Below are 19,461 nucleotides of genomic sequence, written 5' to 3'. Positions count from 1 at the left end.
GTTTTACTAGTGAGTGTGCATGACTGGCTCCCCTGCTGAAGACCATTACCACAGGAAGACGCTGGCACGGGAGGATTACCCAGCCCCATGGAGTCGAGGGGGAATTAGAGATCTAGAGACAGAGAGAATGGGGGGGGTTGGGAGGGAGAAGCAGATCCCTCCTCCTCATACCCGCATGCAGGAAACCAGGGATGTTTCACACCCACATGAAACTGTTCATACCTTCTGGAGCCTAGTCAATGAAAGCTGGAATGGACATTGTGGGATTTTGCTTTGTGTGTCTGTGACATATGTTATGTTTAGAACATTCTGTTTCCTAGAAATCCACTCCTCTTTCACATTATTCCATTGATGTCACTGGCAGCATTACGTGGTCAGCCTTGTGGGGGGAGGGAGGGTGAGAGAGAGAGGATTTTCACTCTGGTCCTCCCACCCCATGGTGCTCGGGAATCAGGAACACAACGACTTGACTAATTTAACCTGATCTCAGGATAGATTATAAGGGAACTTGTTGAGTAAGGGAGAAAGGGCATTCGTCCCAAATGGCAGCCTATTTCTGACTTTTACAAGGGCCCATACTGCTCTGGTCAAATGTAGTGCACTATATAGGAAATAGGGCACCATTTGGGAAACACTCAGGGGGCAAAACCCACAGGTCTCCTCCCTGGCTCCAGGGGACAGAGTGGGGCCTTAGTGGACCGAGGTGGCAGAGCGACTCATGATGTCCCATGGCCACGCTAGGCAGGCTTAGCTACTCGTTACATTAAAACAGGGGCTTCTGTGACAGAGTCAGCATTATGAAAGCTAAGAGGATTACGCTGATGGACATTTCTGGCGTTCTCGCCGTCAATTATCAAAATGAAAAGCAGTGACTGGGCAGGCCTGGCATGCCCTGCGGCACAGAAGAGCCTCTATCTCTCTCGGTCTATCTGTCTTGTTTTCTGTTTATCTCTATCCCATTCTCTCCGTCACAGAACAGCCTCGATCTCTCTCGGTCTGTCTTGTTTTCTGTTTCTCTCTATCCCATTCTCTCCGTCACAGAAGAGCCTCGATCTCTCTCGGTCTGTCTGTCTTGTTTTCTCTGTTTATCTCTATCCCATTCTCTCCGTCACAGAACAGCCTCGATCTCTCTCGGTCTGTCTGTCTTGTTTTCTGTTTCTCTCTATCCCATTCTCTCCGTCACAGAAGAGCCTCGATCTCTCTCGGTCTGTCTGTCTTGTTTTCTCTGTTTCTCTCTATCCCATTCTCTCCGTCACAGAAGAGCCTCGATCTCTCTCGGTCTGTCTGTCTTGTTTTCTGTTTTCTCTATCCCATTCTCTCCATCACAGAAGGGGTTACTGACGTTCACAAGTTGTTTTGTGTGTGTGCCTGTGCCATGGATTATAAAAAAGGGCATTTAAATTTTAATGTTTCTAAAGTGCAAAACTGTATGTTACGTAACTGTACTGTATAAAACTGTCCTAGTCGCACGTCAGTGGGCCAGCCATCCATGCTGCTCATGCCTATAACTCCCTCCATCCATGATCCCTCTCTCAGCCCACCCTGACTAGTGTGTTTGTGGCCCACCGTCCTCTGACTGGCCGCGGGGTCATGCGTGGGGCGTTCTACTAGCAGACATGGACGTTGATGTGACGTCATGGAGTGTGTGAGGTAGGGTGGTGCTTCGTTGTGGTGGGTAGAGCCACGGCAGTGACCATGTGGTAGTAAGGCTTGGGCCCACCCTGGGGATTAACACAATGCTTCCTGTGAACGTAATCAGCCGATACCATGTGCCCCCACTGCTGCAGCAGCGGACATCAGCCAATGACGAGCCCCGACCAAGCAGGAAACATGTTAGTCACAACACTGACACCCTCACACACGGTTGTGTCTGAAATGGCACCCTCCTCCCTTTATAGGGCACTACTTTTTAGCATAGTGCTAAAAGAAGTGCACTTTAAAGGAATTAGGGTGCCTTTTAGGCCTACTGTGCACACACACACTACCGATACAATGGGTAATTCAAACTTCACAGGGATAACAACATTGACCTTATATGTGGATTACAAAAATTAACACAAACCAGCGAGCCATTTTAAAATCCATTTTTACTTTTCTCGGTCTCATAATAAACCTCATTTCAGTTACCTGAAATACAAGCATGAGAGAATGGACTATTCTAGCGTGTTATGTACATGACAGTGCATTATTCTAATTTACCAAGATATTACTGCAGGGACAATGTCATCTCTAACCCTGGAATTGCTGCTGTGTGAACACACTTGATAAAGGGAATCTGAGGCAGACAGAATGGATGAAACATGGCTCCATCTGGTGGTGTCATACTGTAATTGCAGCAGTACCATTTAGTAAAGCCCCTGTAATGGTACTTGCTTACATACAGGCAATTTCATTTCAATTCCATTTAATCAACTCAGGAAGTAAAAATGAAAATAAACAAAAAAACAATTTTAAAAAATGGACCTCATTGAAACATGGTTCACTTCCTGAATTGACCCCAACCCTGCCGACAGCGTATACACATCTCGTTCCCCTCTCTCGACCCACGGAAAAATATATAGGAAACAAACATTTATTTGTTCAGAAAAGGTCATTTAAAGGTCCAATATGCAGTAATTGAGTCGCAATTTCCTGGTTGCTAAAATTCTAATAGTTCTCCTAATCTCAGTTTGTGGGACAAAACAAACAATGTACACTGTAGAGAATCATTGTACCATCTAAACCATGGTGAAATATCTTTTCAATAACCCAAAATATAGCAGTTTTGGCTGTTAGAAGCTGGTGTATGAACCCGAAAGTAAAAGATGAAAAAACAAAACTTAATGGGAAGCATAGAAATACAACAGATCTATCACTTCTTAGACTTGCTTTCAATGAGAAAGACAGATCAAAAACTCCCATTTCTATGTGAATTTGGTTGGGTCACCCAAAACATTACACATTGCAGCTTTAATGAGAAAACAACAACAGATGAACCATTCCAGCCTACGTCCAACGATGTTGGGACTCTCCAGCGTGTGGTAAGCTTTCACCTCGCCAGCCCAGTCCAGAGCCGAGGGGGCTTGAGGAGAGGTAAAAATGACCATAAGGGTTACATCATGTGTTCACATCAAGAAGAGGTCACTCCAGAAAAGCCCATCTGTCTCTCACTGCGGTGGGGAAAGACGCACAATAAACAGTAAACAGATTTTTAAATGGGGGGGAAAAAGGACAAATCAACACAGCAGTTGGAATTCAAACATCTGGAGAGGCTCCCGACGGGAGCTCAGGTAGCCTGTGTGTGGAGAATACCTAGAACCCTGTGGTCCTCTGGGTAATAGTCCTCGCTCCCCTCCATCCCGTCTGTGTGATACTGTCATGACTGACACCATCTCTGCTGCATGTTGCTCCTCTCTCCTACACCACAGCATACTGCTGATACAGCAGCTCACGGATCTTATAATAGTCATCACACAGGCATCCTTCCAGGCCGATGCGCCCTGCCTCCGTCTGTACAGGGGGGGAGATGAGGGTTAGAGGGGTCACACGTGCATTATCACTGAAAAAAATCACAAGCAGATGCAAAATGGAGATTGAGTGTTGTACAGAAGCAGAAATGGTTGATTGTCACAGGTTCCTAGTCATGGCTGTTACATCTGCTCATTTCCAACGTTAAATAAAATGTATCATGTCATGTATCATGTATTTGTTTATCTGGAGTACTTCTCCGGTCCTATTCGGTGTCCTGTGTAAATCTAAGTGTGCGTTCTCTAATTCTCTCCTTCTCTCTTTCTTTCTCTCTCTCGGAGGACCTGAGCCCTAGAACCATGCCCCAGGACTACCTGACATGATGACTCCTTGCTGTCCCCAGTCCACCTGGCCATGCTGCTGCTCCAGTTTCAACTGGCCTGGGCCCTAGGACCATGTCCCAGGACTACCTGACATGAGGACTCCTTGCTGTCCCCAGTCCACCTGGCCATGCTCCTGCTCCAGTTTCAACTGTTCTGCCTTACTATTATTCAACCATGCTGGTCATTTATGAACATTTGAACATCTTGGCCACGTTCTGTTATAATCTCCACCCGGCACAGCCGGAAGAGGACTGGCCACCCCACATATGCTCTCTCTAATTCTCTCTTTCTTTCTCTCTCTCGGAGGACCTGAGCCCTAGGACCGTGCCCCAGGACTACCTGACATGATGGCTCCTTGCTGTCCCCAGTCCACCTGACTGTGCTGCTGCTCCAGTTTCAACTGTTCTGCCTTATTATTATTTGACCATGCTGGTCATTTATGAACATTTGAACATCTTGGTCATGTTCTGTTATAATCTCTACCCGGCACAGCCAGAAGAGGACTGGCCACCCCACATAGCCCGGTTCCTCTCTAGGTTTCTTCCTAGGTTTTGGCCTTTCTAGGGAGTTTTTCCTAGCCACCGTGCTTTTACACCTGCATTGTTTGCTGTTTGGGGTTTTAGGCTGGGTTTCTGTACAGCACTTTGAGATATCAGCTGACGTACGAAGGGCTATATAAATAAATTTGATTTGATTTGATTTGATGTTGTTTCTGCATCATCCTTCCTTCCCCCAGAGCATTATTGTAAATAAATAACAATCGCCATTCAATTCAATTGAAGTTCAATACATATATAGCTGTTCATGTTGTTGACAACACAGGCCACCCCATGCACCCTCTGGGCTTATTTCCCATTTCTCATGCAGCAGCTCAGTGAAAGGGATGGTTTCGGCTGTCAGAGAGCGCTGAATGTAAGGAGCCTTGGCTGGTGTGACCTGGAACGGCACATAGGCTCCTATCTCCTGTTTCTGTAGCGTGAGGCATCTTGATGTACAAGTACACCCCCTGGACAGGACGCTGGTCTATCACAGGGCCTCACCCCCAATCTTTCTCCTAAATGCTGAGGTATGACTCAGCCGGGGATTGAACTCCCAACCTCAGGGCAGACACTAACTACAAGGACACCGAGATTGTGCAGAATGAACACAGGGCTGAATTAATGACCGTACTGTGTGATGGGGAGGAGACAGACACACCAGCACTCCTCCCACAAACTCACCCTGTTGTTACACACCAGCACTCCTCCCGCGGACGGCCACCCTGTTGTTACACACCAGCACTCCTCCCACAAACTCACCCTGTTGTTACACACCAGCACTCCTCCCACAAACTCACCCTGTTGTTACACACCAGCACTCCTCCCACAAACTCACCCTGTTGTTACACACCAGCACTCCTCCCACAAACTCACCCTGTTGTTACACACCAGCACTCCTCCCACAAACTCACCCTGTTGTTACACACCAGCACTCCTCCCACAAACTCACCCTGCGGACGGCCACCATGTTGTTACACACCAGCACTCCTCCCACAAACTCAGCCTGGATGCCTTCCCTCAACAGCACCTGCTTGAAGTCGGACAGGCGCGGCTCGTTGATAAACACTGACTGGTGGCCTGGGATCTGTGAGTTAGACAGGGTGTGCATGGGTTAGAACCACAACTGTTTTCTGGCCCCGGGGCCAGAGCTCGCTCGCTCTCCCTCCCTCCCCCCCTCCCTCCCTCCCCCGGGGCCAGAGCTCGCGCTCCCGCGCTCCCCCGGGGCCAGAGCTCGCGCTCCCTCGCTCCCCCGGGGCCAGAGCTCGCCCTCCCTCCCTCCCCCCGGGGCCAGAGCTCGCCCTCCCTCCCTCCCCCCGGGGCCAGAGCTCGCCCTCCCTCCCTCCCTCCCCGGGGCCGGAGCTCGCGCTCCCTCCCTCCCCGGGGCCAGAGCTCGCGCTCCCTCCCTCCCCGGGGCCAGAGCTCGCGCTCCCTCCCTCCCCCGGGGCCAGAGCTCGCGCTCCCTCCCTCCCCGGGGCCAGAGCTCGCGCTCCCTCCCTCCCCCGGGGCCAGAGCTCGCTCTCCCTCCCTCCCCGGGACCAGAGCTCGCTCTCCCTCCCTCCCTCCCCCGGGACCAGAGCTCGCTCTCCCTCCCTCCCTCCCCCGGGACCAGAGCTCGCTCTCCCTCCCTCCCTCCCCCGGGACCAGAGCTCGCTCTCCCTCCCTCCCTCCCCCGGGACCAGAGCTCGCTCTCCCTCCCTCCCTCCCTCCCCCGGGACCAGAGCTCGCTCTCCCTCCCTCCCTCCCTCCCCCGGGACCAGAGCTCGCTCTCCCTCCCTCCCTCCCTCCCCGGGACCAGAGCTCGCTCTCCCTCCCTCCCTCCCTCCCTCCCTCCCCGGGACCAGAGCTCGCTCTCCCTCCCTCCCTCCCTCCCCGGGACCAGAGCTCGCTCTCCCTCCCTCCCTCCCTCCCTCCCCCGGGACCAGAGCTCGCCCTCCCTCCCTCCCTCCCCGGGACCAGAGCTCGCTCTCCCTCCCTCCCTCCCCCGGGACCAGAGCTCGCTCTCCCTCCCTCCCTCCCCCGGGACCAGAGCTCGCTCTCCCTCCCTCCCTCCCTCCCCCGGGACCAGAGCTCGCTCTCCCTCCCTCCCTCCCTCCCCCGGGACCAGAGCTCGCTCTCCCTCCCTCCCTCCCTCCCCCCGGGACCAGAGCTCGCTCTCCCTCCCTCCCTCCCTCCCTCCCCGGGACCAGAGCTCGCTCTCCCTCCCTCCCTCCCCCCGGGACCAGAGCTCGCTCTCCCTCCTTCCCTCCCTCCCCGGGACCAGAGCTCGCTCTCCCTCCCTCCCTCCCTCCCCCGGGACCAGAGCTCGCTCTCCCTCCCTCCCTCCCTCCCCGGGACCAGAGCTCGCTCTCCCTCCCTCCCTCCCTCCCCCGGGACCAGAGCTCGCTCTCCCTCCCTCCCTCCCCGGGACCAGAGCTCGCTCTCCCTCCCTCCCTCCCCCGGGACCAGAGCTCGCTCTCCCTCCCTCCCTCCCCCGGGACCAGAGCTCGCTCTCCCTCCCTCCCTCCCCCGGGACCAGAGCTCACTCTCCCTCCCTCCCCCGGGACCAGAGCTCCTCTCCCTCCCTCCCCCCCGGGACCAGAGCTCACTCTCCCTCCCTCCCTCCCCCGGGACCAGAGCTCACTCTCCCTCCCTCCCTCCCCCGGGACCAGAGCTCACTCTCCCTCCCTCCCTCCCCCGGGACCAGAGCTCACTCTCCCTCCCTCCCTCCCCGGGACCAGAGCTCACTCTCCCTCCCTCCCTCCCCCGGGACCAGAGCTCACTCTCCCTCCCTCCCTCCCCGGGACCAGAGCTCACTCTCCCTCCCTCCCTCCCCCGGGACCAGAGCTCACTCTCCCTCCCTCCCTCCCCCGGGACCAGAGCTCACTCTCCCTCCCTCCCTCCCCGGGACCAGAGCTCACTCTCCCTCCCTCCCTCCCCCGGGACCAGAGCTCACTCTCCCTCCCTCCCTCCCCCGGGACCAGAGCTCACTCTCCCTCCCTCCCCCGGGACCAGAGCTCACTCTCCCTCCCTCCCCCGGGACCAGAGCTCACTCTCCCTCCCTCCCCCGGGACCAGAGCTCACTCTCACCTCGTGGGCAGGCAGAGGCTCCAGGGTAGGGATGACATCACTCTCCTCCGACAGCTCGCGCACATCCTCGCCAAACAACGTCTTCATGGCGCGCTGCTGCGCCACCACGCTATGGTCTGTGGTGGCATCGTCAGCAGGGGTCACGTCCATGGCCAGCTCACTGTCTTCCACAACCTCCTCGCCAGTTCCCTTCTCGCCTTTCACCATGCCCTCCTCAGGCAGCACGCCTGTGTCCACCTTGACCACGCGCATGTCCAGTACGCCATCGATCCACGCCAGCTCTGTGTCCTTGGCGCGGCAGAACTGCAGCGAGCTCACCAGTGAGTCTTTCAACCGCACCTAGGGAAGAAGAACACAACCTCTTATGTACATACAACAGAAAGTGGTTTAGCTCAACGTTTGTGTTTCTATACATTTCTGCACATAAATAAAACTGCTTCTGTAGCTCAGTTTGTTGAACATGGCATTTGCAACACCAGGATAGTGGGTTTGAGTCCCGGGACCACCCATACGTAATATTTATGCACGCTTGACTGGAAGTCGCTTTGGATAAAAGTGTCTGCTAAATAGCATATATTATAAACCTTATTCACAATTGACCCATTGTCTGGTCCAGAATTCTAAAATGGCTTGACCTGGGTTTGATTAGTTACAGCAGGGGTGTGCAATTCCAGTCCTTGAGGGCCTGATGGTGTCACAGTCTTGCCCCAGCTAACACACCTGACTCCAATAATCACCAAAACATGATCTTCAGTTTAGAATGCCATTTGATTAATCAGCTGTGTTTGCTGGGATGGAGAAACAGTGTGACACCAATCAGGCCCTAGAGGACTGGCGTTTCCCACCCCCGAGTTACAGTAACTGTGACTAAAGCACATCAACTTTCTGACTGGTGAATCGTGATAACACAAAATGATATGTCAAATGGGTCAATTATTCACAGGGCATTAGTCAAAAACCTGTCTCAAAATATCCTACATGAGCATGTATTTTTTAATGACATTCTACCTGGTAAATGTGTGTCTCACTGGTGGCGTCCACAGTCTCCTGCAGCTTGGGCGTGTAGACCTTGATGTCCTTGGTGAAGGCCTTGCAGGACTCGGCCAGGTCCAGGCTGGCCTCAGGGGGGCCGTGCACGATCACCAGCTGCCGAGGTTTCATTTGGTTAATGATCTTCTTGATGGAGTCGCCGTCCGAGCGGCCCTCGTAGTCGATGTAAGTCACCCTGGCTCTGCACAGGAAGATCAGACCACAATTGATCATTTCTCAATATTTTAAATATGCATTAAGAAAAAAATAGTTTTAGGATCATATTAGAAAGAAATGGGCACAATTCATATTTTGCGCAAATAAATAAATAACCTAGTCTTGGCAGTATAATTAAAATCACAAACTTACAAGGCATATTTCAAAAAAATTGTATGTCATTAGAATATATATCAGAATGATTTTAGCACTGAGAGGCTCTGAATACATCTGCTCTCATTTAGGTGTTTGGGCCAAATTACTTGATCTCTAGGTTCTCCGTAGTGGAGGTACACTTGGTGGGTACTTTGGATGAGGAGTCCTGGTCCATGGGTTCGTCCCCGTTGGCCATGCCCGACTCCAGCTTGTTCTTCTCCTCCTCAGTGGCCTGGAGCTCTGGTACCAGGAAGTCCTCCGGTCTGGAGACAGACAGCCATTCATTAGTACAATATTGTGTGACGCCATCTGGAGCTGCTACAACAAAGATTCCAATGCATAGCTAGAGCTCATTATCCAAAGGGATTTCCTGTTTCTACATTACCTGATCTCTCCATAATACTACCAGTTCACTGACGATCTCTCCAGAATACTACCAGTTCACTGACGATCTCTCCAGAATACTACCAGTTCACTGACGATCTCTCCAGAATACTACCAGTTCACTGACGATCTCTCCAGAATACTACCAGTTCACTGACGATCTCTCCAGAATACTACCAGTTCACTGACGATCTCTCCAGAATACTACCAGTTCACTGACGATCTCTCCAGAATACTACCAGTTCACTGACGATCTCTCCAGAATACTACCAGTTCACTGACGATCTCTCCAGAATACTACCAGTTCACTGACGATCTCTCCAGAATACTACCAGTTCACTGACGATCTCTCCAGAATACTACCAGTTCACTGACGATCTCTCCAGAATACACCAGTTCACTGACGATCTCTCCAGAATACTACCAGTTCACTGACGATCTCTCCAGAATACTACCAGTTCACTGACGATCTCTCCAGAATACTACCAGTTCACTGACGATCTCTCCAGAATACTACCAGTTCACTGACGATCTCTCCAGAATACTACCAGTTCACTGACGATCTCTCCAGAATACTACCAGTTCACTGACGATCTCTCCAGAATACTACCAGTTCACTGACTACAGTACCTGATGATCTCTCCGTACTCATCCCATTTGACCCTCTCCTCGTGGGTGGGGAACATGGGGTAAGACTTCTTGGCCTGTTTGAAGAAGCTGCCCTTGCGGACGCCGTCTCCCTTCATCATGAGATCGTGGTGTTTGGTTTTCACCACCGCCGGCAGCTCCAGGTCATCCTCCATGTCGCTCTCATCACTGGAGTCCACGTCCACCCTGAGACGGACACAAATATGTTAGACCCATACAATCTTGCTGTGTTTCGTCACCTCAAAGACGAACACATCTTCATTCCTGGAGAACAACCATGCTGTTATGTGGTTGTCAAGTCGTACTGGATAAGAGCGTCTACTAAATGACTAAAATGTAATCTGTGCACACATACAAACACACAGAAAACAACTAAATGATACCCCTAACCCACCTGGAAGAATATTATTCACAGTGCAGTAGTATTGTAAATTCGAATAGGCCAGAAATAAAATGTCAGTGACTCACTCTTTTTCTTGTTCAAGTTTTTTGGCAGCTTCCTTCTTCATTCTCTCTTTCTCTAGGTATTCTTCCAGCTCTCTGCCTTCCAGCTTCACCCGTTTCCTAATCTGTCAACATGACAACAAAAATGTATGAAAAGGGGGGGGTGAGAAAGCCATTGTGACATATCAAGCTGTTCCCATGCTTGAATTGAGATGGAAACTGGGAGACAGGAAGAGCCATATGGACACGCTGCACAAACAGATCAATCCAAAAATCTGAGCCAAAATGGCAGCTCGTCTTCCCTAAAGTCTTTTCTTATAGTTTCACCTCCAGGTCCAGCATCTTCTCCCCGGGGTTGTCGATGAGGTAGCGGCCCAGGGTGCCGGGCGTGGTACGATAGGTAAGGATCACAGAGTTCTTGGCGTCCTGACACCATTGGATGAAGAGCTCACGGGAGAAGCCAGACTCCAGGTCGGGCTGACTGCAGAGCACCACCTTGGGGCTGGGCACGCGGGCCAGGTCGGCCAGGCTGTGGCACAGGGACAGGTGACGGAACTGGAAGGGGTTGTTGCGCTTGTCTTCGAAGCAGCGCATCAGCTTGTCACTCATCCACTCCACCTGTAGGGCAGAATATAACATCACCACTATTGTTACCATGCCTATTACATAGTGATGCAAGACGAACTGTTTGAGGTACCGTGTTTGTGACATGCTATATTTTGCAAAATATATTAATTCCGTGCCACAAAATGCGAACATTTTATACCTTTCAGAAGATTCAGCATGTTACATATGACAGCCCATTTAAATGAGTAGTGAGCACTATTGAAACGTGAATAAAAGCACATAAGTACTTATATGTAGATGGTACTGGACCTGGGGAATTTTTATTTTATTTTTTAGATCTTTCAAATACTTTTTAGCTGTGCTCACATGTTGCAACTACATCAACAGAATAGTCCCAAAAGTGCAAACCCCACCCAACTGGCACTCCAGGCAGGCTGAAGCAAAAACTCAGATTGGACTGGTACTGTGTGGTCAGGTAATGAAAGGGTATGTGTGTGACTCTGACCTGAGACTTGGAGAACTCCACCACGTTGTAGCTGACGTTGTTGAGTAGGGCCAGAGAGTAGACCCCCAGCCCGGCGTCCTTTGTCCTCCAGATCTGGTCCAGCAGCTGAGCCAGCTCCAGTACACGGCCTGCCGTATCCACCGCGATCAGCACGTTGCCGTCGCCGCGTAGGGTCTCCATTACATTGGCTGAAGAAGGGGGGGGGGGCGGCGGACGGAAGAATGGTAAATCACTTTCCCCTTCATATTCAACCAATAGGTATTACTGTAGCCTGGTCCCAGATCTTTTTGTGTTGTCTGGCCAACTCCTATGGTCATTGACTTTCCAGTGACCACAGGTAGTTGGTAAGAAAGCACAGACATATCTGTGACCAGGCTAGGATTGCAGATGATTGAGTGTTGATTAACTTACTAAGGAGCTGCTCGTCCCTTTGCTTGCGACGCGGCTGCACGTATGTAGCGTTGAACGAGTCTGTGATGAGAAGAGAGGGACGACTCACCGACTCCAACGTACACCCATTCAGGTGGCTGGAGAAAACAAACAAACACTATAACCATCGTTGCCCCTCTACTCAAGTCGCTCGCTTTCCCCCACCACCGACAGCTCTCTCGTTCCCCGCCACCGACAGCTCTCTCCTTCCCCGCCACCGACAGCTCTCTCCTTCCCCGCCACCGACAGCTCTCTCCTTCCCCCCACCCCTCAGCTCGCCTTCCCCCCACCCCTCAGCTCGCCTTCCCTCCACCCCTCAGCTCGCCTTCCTCCACCCCTCAGCTCGCCTTCCCTCCACCCCTCAGCTCGCCTTCCCTCCACCCCTCTCAGCTCCACCCCGCCTTCCCTCCACCCCTCAGCTCGCCTTCCCTCCACCCCTCAGCTCGCCTTCCCTCCCCCCACCCTTCCTCCACCCCTCAGCTCGCCTTCCCTCCATCCCTCAGCTCGCCTTCCCTCCACCCCTCAGCTCGCCTTCCCTCCACCCCTCAGCTCGCCTTCCCTCCACCCCTCAGCTCACCTTCCCACATTTATTGCTTGCCTTCCCTCCACCCCTCAGCTCGCCTTCCCTCCACCCCTCAGCTCGCCTCCCTCCACCCCTCCACCTTCCCACATTTATTGCTTGCTCTTCCCTCCACCCCTCAGCTCGCCTTCCCTCCACCCCTCAGCTCGCCTTCCTCCACCCCTTCCCTCCACCCCTCAGCTCCACCCCTCAGCTCACCTTCCCACATTTATTGCTTGCTCTTCCCTCCATCCCTCAGCTCGCCTTCCCTCCACCCCTCAGCTCGCCTTCCCTCCACCCCTCAGCTCGCCTTCCCTCCACCCCTCAGCTCGCCTTCCCTCCACCCCTCAGCTCACCTTCCCACATTTATTGCTTGCTCTTCCCTCCACCCCTCAGCTCGCCTTCCCTCCACCCCTCAGCTCGCCTTCCCTCCACCCCTCAGCTCGCCTTCCCTCCACCCCTCCACTTCCCTTCCCCTCAGCTGCTCTTCCCTCCATCCCTCAGCTCGCCTTCCCTCCACCCCTCAGCTCAGCTTGCCTTCCCTCCACCCCTCAGCTCGCCTTCCCTCCACCCCTCAGCTCGCCTTCCCTCCACCCCTCAGCTCACCTTCCCCCACCATTCAGCTTGCTTCCCCCACCCCTCAGCTCACCTTCCACCCCTCAGCTCGCCTTCCCCCACCCCTCAGCTCAGCTTCCCTCCACCCCTCAGCTCACCTTCCCTCCACCCCTCAGCTCGCCTTCCCTCCACCCCTCAGCTCGCCTTCCCTCCACCCCTCAGCTCGCCTTCCCTCCACCCCTCAGCTCGCCTTCCCTCCACCCCTCAGCTCGCCTTCCCTCCACCCCTCAGCTCGCCTTCCCCCACCCCTCAGCCTCTTCCCCCACCCCTCAGCCTTCCCCCACCCCTCAGCTCGCCTTCCCTCCACCCCTCAGCTCGCCTTCCCTCCACCCCTCAGCCTCCCTCCACCCCTCAGCCTTCCCTCCACCCCTCACCTTCCCACCCCTCATTCCCTCCACCCCTCAGCTCGCCTTCCCTCCACCCCTCAGCTCACCTTCCCTCCATCCACCCCTCAGCTCGCCTTCCCTCCACCCCCCTCAGCTCGCTCGCTTGCTTCCCTCCACCCCTCAGCTTCCCTCCACCCCTCAGCTCGCCTTCCCTCCACCCCTCAGCTCGCCTTCCCTCCACCCCTCAGCTCACCTTCCCACATTTATTGCTTGCTCTTCCCTCCACCCCTCAGCTCGCCTTCCCTCCACCCCTCAGCTCGCCTTCCCTTCCCTCCACCCCTCAGCTCGCTCTTCCCTCCACCCCTCAGCTCGCCTTCCCTCCACCCCTCAGCTCACCTTCCCACATTTATTGCTTGCTCTTCCCTCCACCCCTCAGCCGCCACCCCTCAGCTCACCTTCCCCACCCCTCAGCTTGCTTGCTCTTCCCTCCATCCCCTCAGCTCGCCTTCCCTCCACCCCTCAGCTCGCCTTCCCTCCACCCCTCAGCTCGCCTTCCTCCACCCCTCAGCTCGCCTTCCCTCCACCCCTTCCCTCCACCCCTCAGCTCGCCTTCCCTCCACCCCTCAGCTCGCCTTCCCTCCACCCCTCAGCTCGCCTTCCCTCCACCCCTCAGCTCGCCTTCCTCCACCCCTCAGCTCGCCTTCCCTCCACCCCTCAGCTCGCCTTCCCTCCACCCCTCAGCTCCTTCCCCCACCCCTCAGCTCGCCTTCCCTCCACCCCTCAGCTCGCCTTCCCTCCACCCCTCAGCTCGCCTTCCCTCCACCCCTCAGCTCGCCTTCCCTCCACCCCTCAGCTCGCCTTCCCTCCACCCCTCAGCTCGCCTTCCCTCCACCCCTCAGCTCGCCTTCCCTCCCACCCCTCAGCTCAGCGCCTTCCCTCCACCCCTCAGCTCGCCTTCCCCCACCCCTCACCCCTCCACCCCTCGCCTTCCCTCCACCCCTCAGCTCGCTTCCCTTCCCTCCACCCCTCAGCCTTCCCTCCACCCCTCAGCTCGCCTTCCCTCCACCCCTCAGCTCGCCTTCCCTCCACCCCTCAGCTCGCCTTCCCTCCACCCCTCAGCTCGCCTTCCCTCCACCCCTCAGCTCGCCTTCCCACATTTATTGCTTGCTCTTCTCTCCATCCCTCTACTCACAGAGTGTTTGTTTAATAGCTTACTGATTGATGAACAATTTCACAAATTCAGCTGTTCTTAAATCTTTGCTATGCTTTAATAAAGGCTTTACACTTGTTCGTTAGACCAGCCTCTCTGGTATTATTTATAATGTATTTAGTGTTGTTTACACTGTTCCAAATTCCAAAAATTGATTTATAATAACCCCCTTTTATCTCCTGATTGCTATTATTACTATAATGATCATCATTATAATAATTTATGCCATGATCATAAGTAGGTTTAGTATAGCAGCCTTGTATAACCACCCCCAAGCTGTAGGCATAAGAGCACATCTTGTTTAGACATAATACTGTAACTTAGGCCTGGTTCAATACTTATATAGGCTACTGTATCTATCATTCATTCCTTCACATCACACATCAGGAGTGATTCATGTTTTTAAATGCAATCAAGCATTTTAGTTTTAAAATAACAAAGTGACCCTTGAATAATTAGTAAATAAACTATTCCATGTTGGCAACTGCATTCACGAATGCATGCAACTGTTTAATCTTTGCTGTCATAACCAAAAAATTCAACGTAGACTCTACGGTTCACCTAGAATTTATTTTGTGTTGTACCAAACGGTCATAAAAAGTATATTATAATCTAACAGCACCTGTTTGACATGCATCATGTGTACGCAGTGCTGACTCTCCTTTTTATTGATCTCCAGTATTTACCACAATTATTTATTCCACACATCTGACTTCCTTTACCTCCTGAGCAACCAAACATTCCCCCGTTTTGTCACCCATCTGCATACATTCCCCCGTTTCCAGTTTGTCCCACCATCTGCATACATTCCCCCGTTTCCAGTTTGTCCCACCATCTGCATACATTTCCCAGTTTCCAGTTTGTCCTACCATCTGCATACATTCCCCAGTTTCCAGTTTGTCCTACCATCTGCATACATTCCCCCGTTTCCAGTTTGTCCTACCATCTGCATACATTTCCCAGTTTCCAGTTTGTCCTACCATCTGCATACATTCCCCAGTTTCCAGTTTGTCCTACCATCTGCATACATTTCCCAGTTTTCAGTTTGTCCTACCATCTGCATACATTCCCCAGTTTCCAGTTTGTCCTACCATCTGCATACATTTCCCAGTTTCCAGTTTGTCCTACCATCTGCATACATTTCCCAGTTTCCAGTTTGTCCTACCATCTGCATACATTCCCCAGTTTCCAGTTTGTCCTACCATCTGCATACATTCCCCCGTTTCCAGTTTGTCCAACCATCTGCATACATTCTCCCATTTCCAGTTTGTCCTACCATCTGCATACATTCCCCCGTTTCCAGTTTGTCCTACAATCTGCATACATTCCCCCGTTTCCAGTTTGTCCTACCATCTGCATACATTCCCCCATTTCCAGTTTGTCATACATTCCCCCATTTCCAGTTTGTCCTACCATCTGCATACATTCCCCCGTTTCCAGTTTCTCCCACCATCTGCATACATTCCCCCGTTTCCAGGTTGTCACGCCATCTGCAAACATTCCCCCGTTTCCAGTTTCTCCCACCATCTGCATACATTCCCCCGTTTCCAGTTTGTCCTACTATCTGCATACATTCTCCCATTTCCAGTTTGTCCTACCATCTGCATACATTCCCCCGTTTCCAGTTTCTCCCACCATCTGCATACATTCCCCCGTTTCCAGTTTGTCCTACTATCTGCATACATTCTCCCATTTCCAGTTTGTCCCACCATCTGCATACATTCCCCCGTTTCCAGTTTGTCACGCCATCTGCATACATTTCGCCGTCACATGTTCCGGTGTTCAGAGTTTGTTATAACCAATTTATTAATGTGATTATGATATGCTACAGGTCAGGCCCTATTGGTCACGTGCATAAATGTGTCACGTAAAGACTAAGGGTTGAGGGAATAAGGAATGCTTGTTTTTTTGCGTGACAGTTGTCAGAATTGGCTGTAATTATTTTGCAGCTTCAGCAACACGGACAGCGTGATAAACATGTTGATGTTCTGTGGTATCACTGCAGCAGGGAGGAGAGACAACGGGTGCAAGTCACACAGTCACTCAATTTTTTTTTTTTTAACACAGAGCATCAAGTCTGATCCCGGCCCAATCAAACCAATTGCGTTCAAGACCTCTAGTCATCTGTGCGTCTTAATTATATCATCAAATAATGCACTTAAAGCATCATACAGGCTCAGTGCATAGAGTTGATTTGATTAACACATAGGATGCGTCTACATATGGAAAAATACACATGATCAAATTTCGACCAATAAATTGGTCGAACGAACAGACGACCAAGATTTTAAAAAACATTTTAGTCTGGGATGGCCCTCTACTCACATCTCTCTTTTGTGGTTGAAGTCCACCGCGTAAACAATCTCCTCCTCACCATCCTTCACAATCTTCCAGATGGTCCCTCCGATCATGTGACCAGCAGGAAGTGGAGTGATGGACAGACCATGTCCTTTCCCTGTAAACAAAATGTAGAAAGGTCGATTGAACCAGTGTTTTATGCTAGAGCAAAGAGATCACTACAACAGGAGTCAATCGAAATTGGACAGACCGTGTCTTTCCCAGTCAAATAGGAAAGATGGATTACTGCAGACCAGTGTTATGGTTTGAACAGATACAGTACATTACTCAGGAGTCAATAGAAATTATATATTATAATTGAGTCATTATGTAACACTGATACATTGATTACCGACCTTTCAGATTGACAATCTGGGAGTACTTCAGCTGCTGGATTTTGTCGAAAGCACAGTCCACATCATCCAGGGTGAACAGGTTGAAGTCCTCAGTGTTGTTGCGCGACTACCAAACAACAGATCACAAGTGAGAACTTTTACAGTGTTACTCCCTCTGCCCCCACATTTCGTTTCCCCACAGTTTGGTTTTTACCTAGCTGATTTAAAGAATCACCAGGCTTTGATTATTTTAATCAACTGTTTAGTGCTAGGACCCAAAAGAATATGTGCACCCCTTGGGGTCCCCAGGACCAAGTTTGGGAAATGCTGGCGCAGTACATCGCATACATCCCTTAGCTTGGGTCCCAGATTGGTTTGTGCTGTCTTGCAGAGTTGGCAAGACAACAAAAACTGATCTGGGACCAGGTTAGCACACCTCTGCCTCACCTGATACAGGTCATACATGAACATCTGACCCATCTTGTAGACGGGGATGGTGGCATATATGGGGCAGTTTAGGCCCAGCTTGCCCACAGCATAGGGCAGGGCCCCCAGGTGCAGGGGGTCAGGATGTGAGAGGAGCACCGCATCAACCTGGTGGACATACCTGGAGAGGAGGAGGAATGGTCCATAAGAAACCTGATTGACTGGGACAAGTTCTAGTTGTTGACATTAGGAATGAATTAAATTGAGACTGTGGTGGAGATGTCTAGATAGCTGACATCAGGACTCAATTAGTAACTCCAATCACATTTTGCCCTGCCCGATGTATCCCCTTCATGTGTAACCAATCATTAGGCCTATGTTCTGAGTCTTCCCAAGTACCCCATTGAGACCTACTGGCTTAGATTATGGTGTGGGCTTCTACCTTTTCATGGAATCAATGATGTCCATGGAGAAGCTCTCATCCCAGCCACAGTCCAGGAGGAAGCGGAACTCATCCACCTGCAGCAGGTAGCAGAGGGCAGACTCCTCCTGCACCCCTGACACAGCAGTCAGTTTGATAATAGACGTCATTTTCCTCAGCTGTCATACTACAGGGACAAGACATAGAACCATTAGTTAATTAACTAGCTATTAACAAGATTATATTTTGAACCACTTCACATGCAGCAATATGACTGTGATATGCATGTATTGTAAACTGAAAAATGTAAACAGCCATGGTCCATAAATGATATGGACATGATACAACTTCACAGCAGTTTCAATATTTACTAGACAATATAACACTATTTATCATACATCGCTAACGTTAACTAGTTATGAGATCACAAGCTAAAGTAACTGTTAGCCGTCCTAGCTATCTAGCTAACGTTATGCTATGCATGCTACGTTTGCTAGCAGACAAATGTTGCTATTACAATGGGCCATAGACTAACGAGTAACATACCATCAAGTGCCATACAGGTTTTAACTCCAATTGAGCAAAAAATTCAATAACACGACGTGTCTAACATTACAATATTATGACATTTTTAGCAACGATTGTCCACACTTCTTCCATCGACTCAGACATTGTTTGCCGCTTAAACGTCAAAGGTCACTGGGAGATACCATTAAATCATATCTATGGCGGCGTAAATATAAATAATTGTATTGCCAAATAATAAATGCACTCGTTTTACTATTCAAATGAAAATGTTACTCCAGACTAATTAGCTCATATTCTGAATTTGGAAACATATTCAATTTAAAAGCCTTTTTCATCACATACAGTTGCAAGACAACACCACCATTTTAGAGCACTTGGTAGGGTCCAATCTCACTGAAGCGGTATGAGCGAGAGGAGCCTTTTCTATATGTATTTCTATAGCCGTGCGTGCAATACTTCAACGTATATCTTGCAATCACAACATACTGTAGAATTATTGTGGGAAGAACAGAGGCTTATTGCTTGCTAGATAACCAGCTGGAGTCCATCATAAATTAGCCCATGATCGTGACTCTTAGTTCCACATGAGTCAAGAGACGCGATGTTCGGTCTGAACATGAACACGCATCGCTTGCGGTACGGGGTTAGAAGCACAAGGACCGTATCTTTCATAATGACAAATAATGTCCCACAAACAAAATGTTACATTGATACACACTTTTTTATGTTTAGGGTTCCCCACATGGACATATTTCCATGTTACAGTGCTTGTTTACGGACTAACTGTGCTAATTAACTGTCTCTCCGAACCTGTGTGTCAACTCAGCCCTTTCTAGCTTAGCCATCTTTGTATCAAAGATAATTGTGTAGTCTCTAGGTTCGCTAGCCATC

The 19,461-nt window shown here is 51.1% G+C and overlaps 1 protein-coding gene across 2 annotated transcripts; it reads right to left on the bottom strand.

Moving 5' to 3' along the window:
• Window positions 1-2,069: 2,069 nt before the first annotated feature.
• LOC123995377 (cleavage and polyadenylation specificity factor subunit 2) lies at window positions 2,070-18,728 on the bottom strand. Of its 2 annotated transcripts, XR_006831821.1 has the most exons (16): window positions 18,589-18,728; window positions 18,064-18,229; window positions 17,643-17,802; window positions 17,217-17,322; window positions 16,849-16,978; window positions 11,796-11,911; window positions 11,385-11,572; window positions 10,640-10,930; window positions 10,337-10,437; window positions 9,851-10,054; window positions 8,944-9,099; window positions 8,444-8,666; window positions 7,436-7,774; window positions 5,319-5,453; window positions 3,292-3,489; window positions 2,070-3,149 (listed from the first exon to the last, which is right to left on the bottom strand). XR_006831821.1 is itself a non-coding variant. In XM_046298932.1 (15 exons), the coding sequence occupies exons 2-15, from the start codon at window positions 18,210-18,212 to the stop codon at window positions 3,397-3,399; spliced, it is 2,391 nt and encodes a 796-aa protein (XP_046154888.1). In that variant the 5' UTR covers window positions 18,213-18,229; window positions 18,589-18,728; the 3' UTR covers window positions 2,070-3,396. The 2 variants fall into 2 exon arrangements, 1 of the variants encoding a protein (XP_046154888.1); XM_046298932.1 differs by having other exon boundaries at window positions 2,070-3,489.
• Between the last annotated feature and the right edge of the window lie 733 nt (window positions 18,729-19,461).

This window comes from Oncorhynchus gorbuscha, linkage group LG14 (genome assembly GCF_021184085.1).
Source record: "Oncorhynchus gorbuscha isolate QuinsamMale2020 ecotype Even-year linkage group LG14, OgorEven_v1.0, whole genome shotgun sequence".
Lineage (NCBI taxonomy): Eukaryota > Metazoa > Chordata > Actinopteri > Salmoniformes > Salmonidae > Oncorhynchus > Oncorhynchus gorbuscha.
This window is presented reverse-complemented; position numbering and strand designations above follow the sequence as displayed.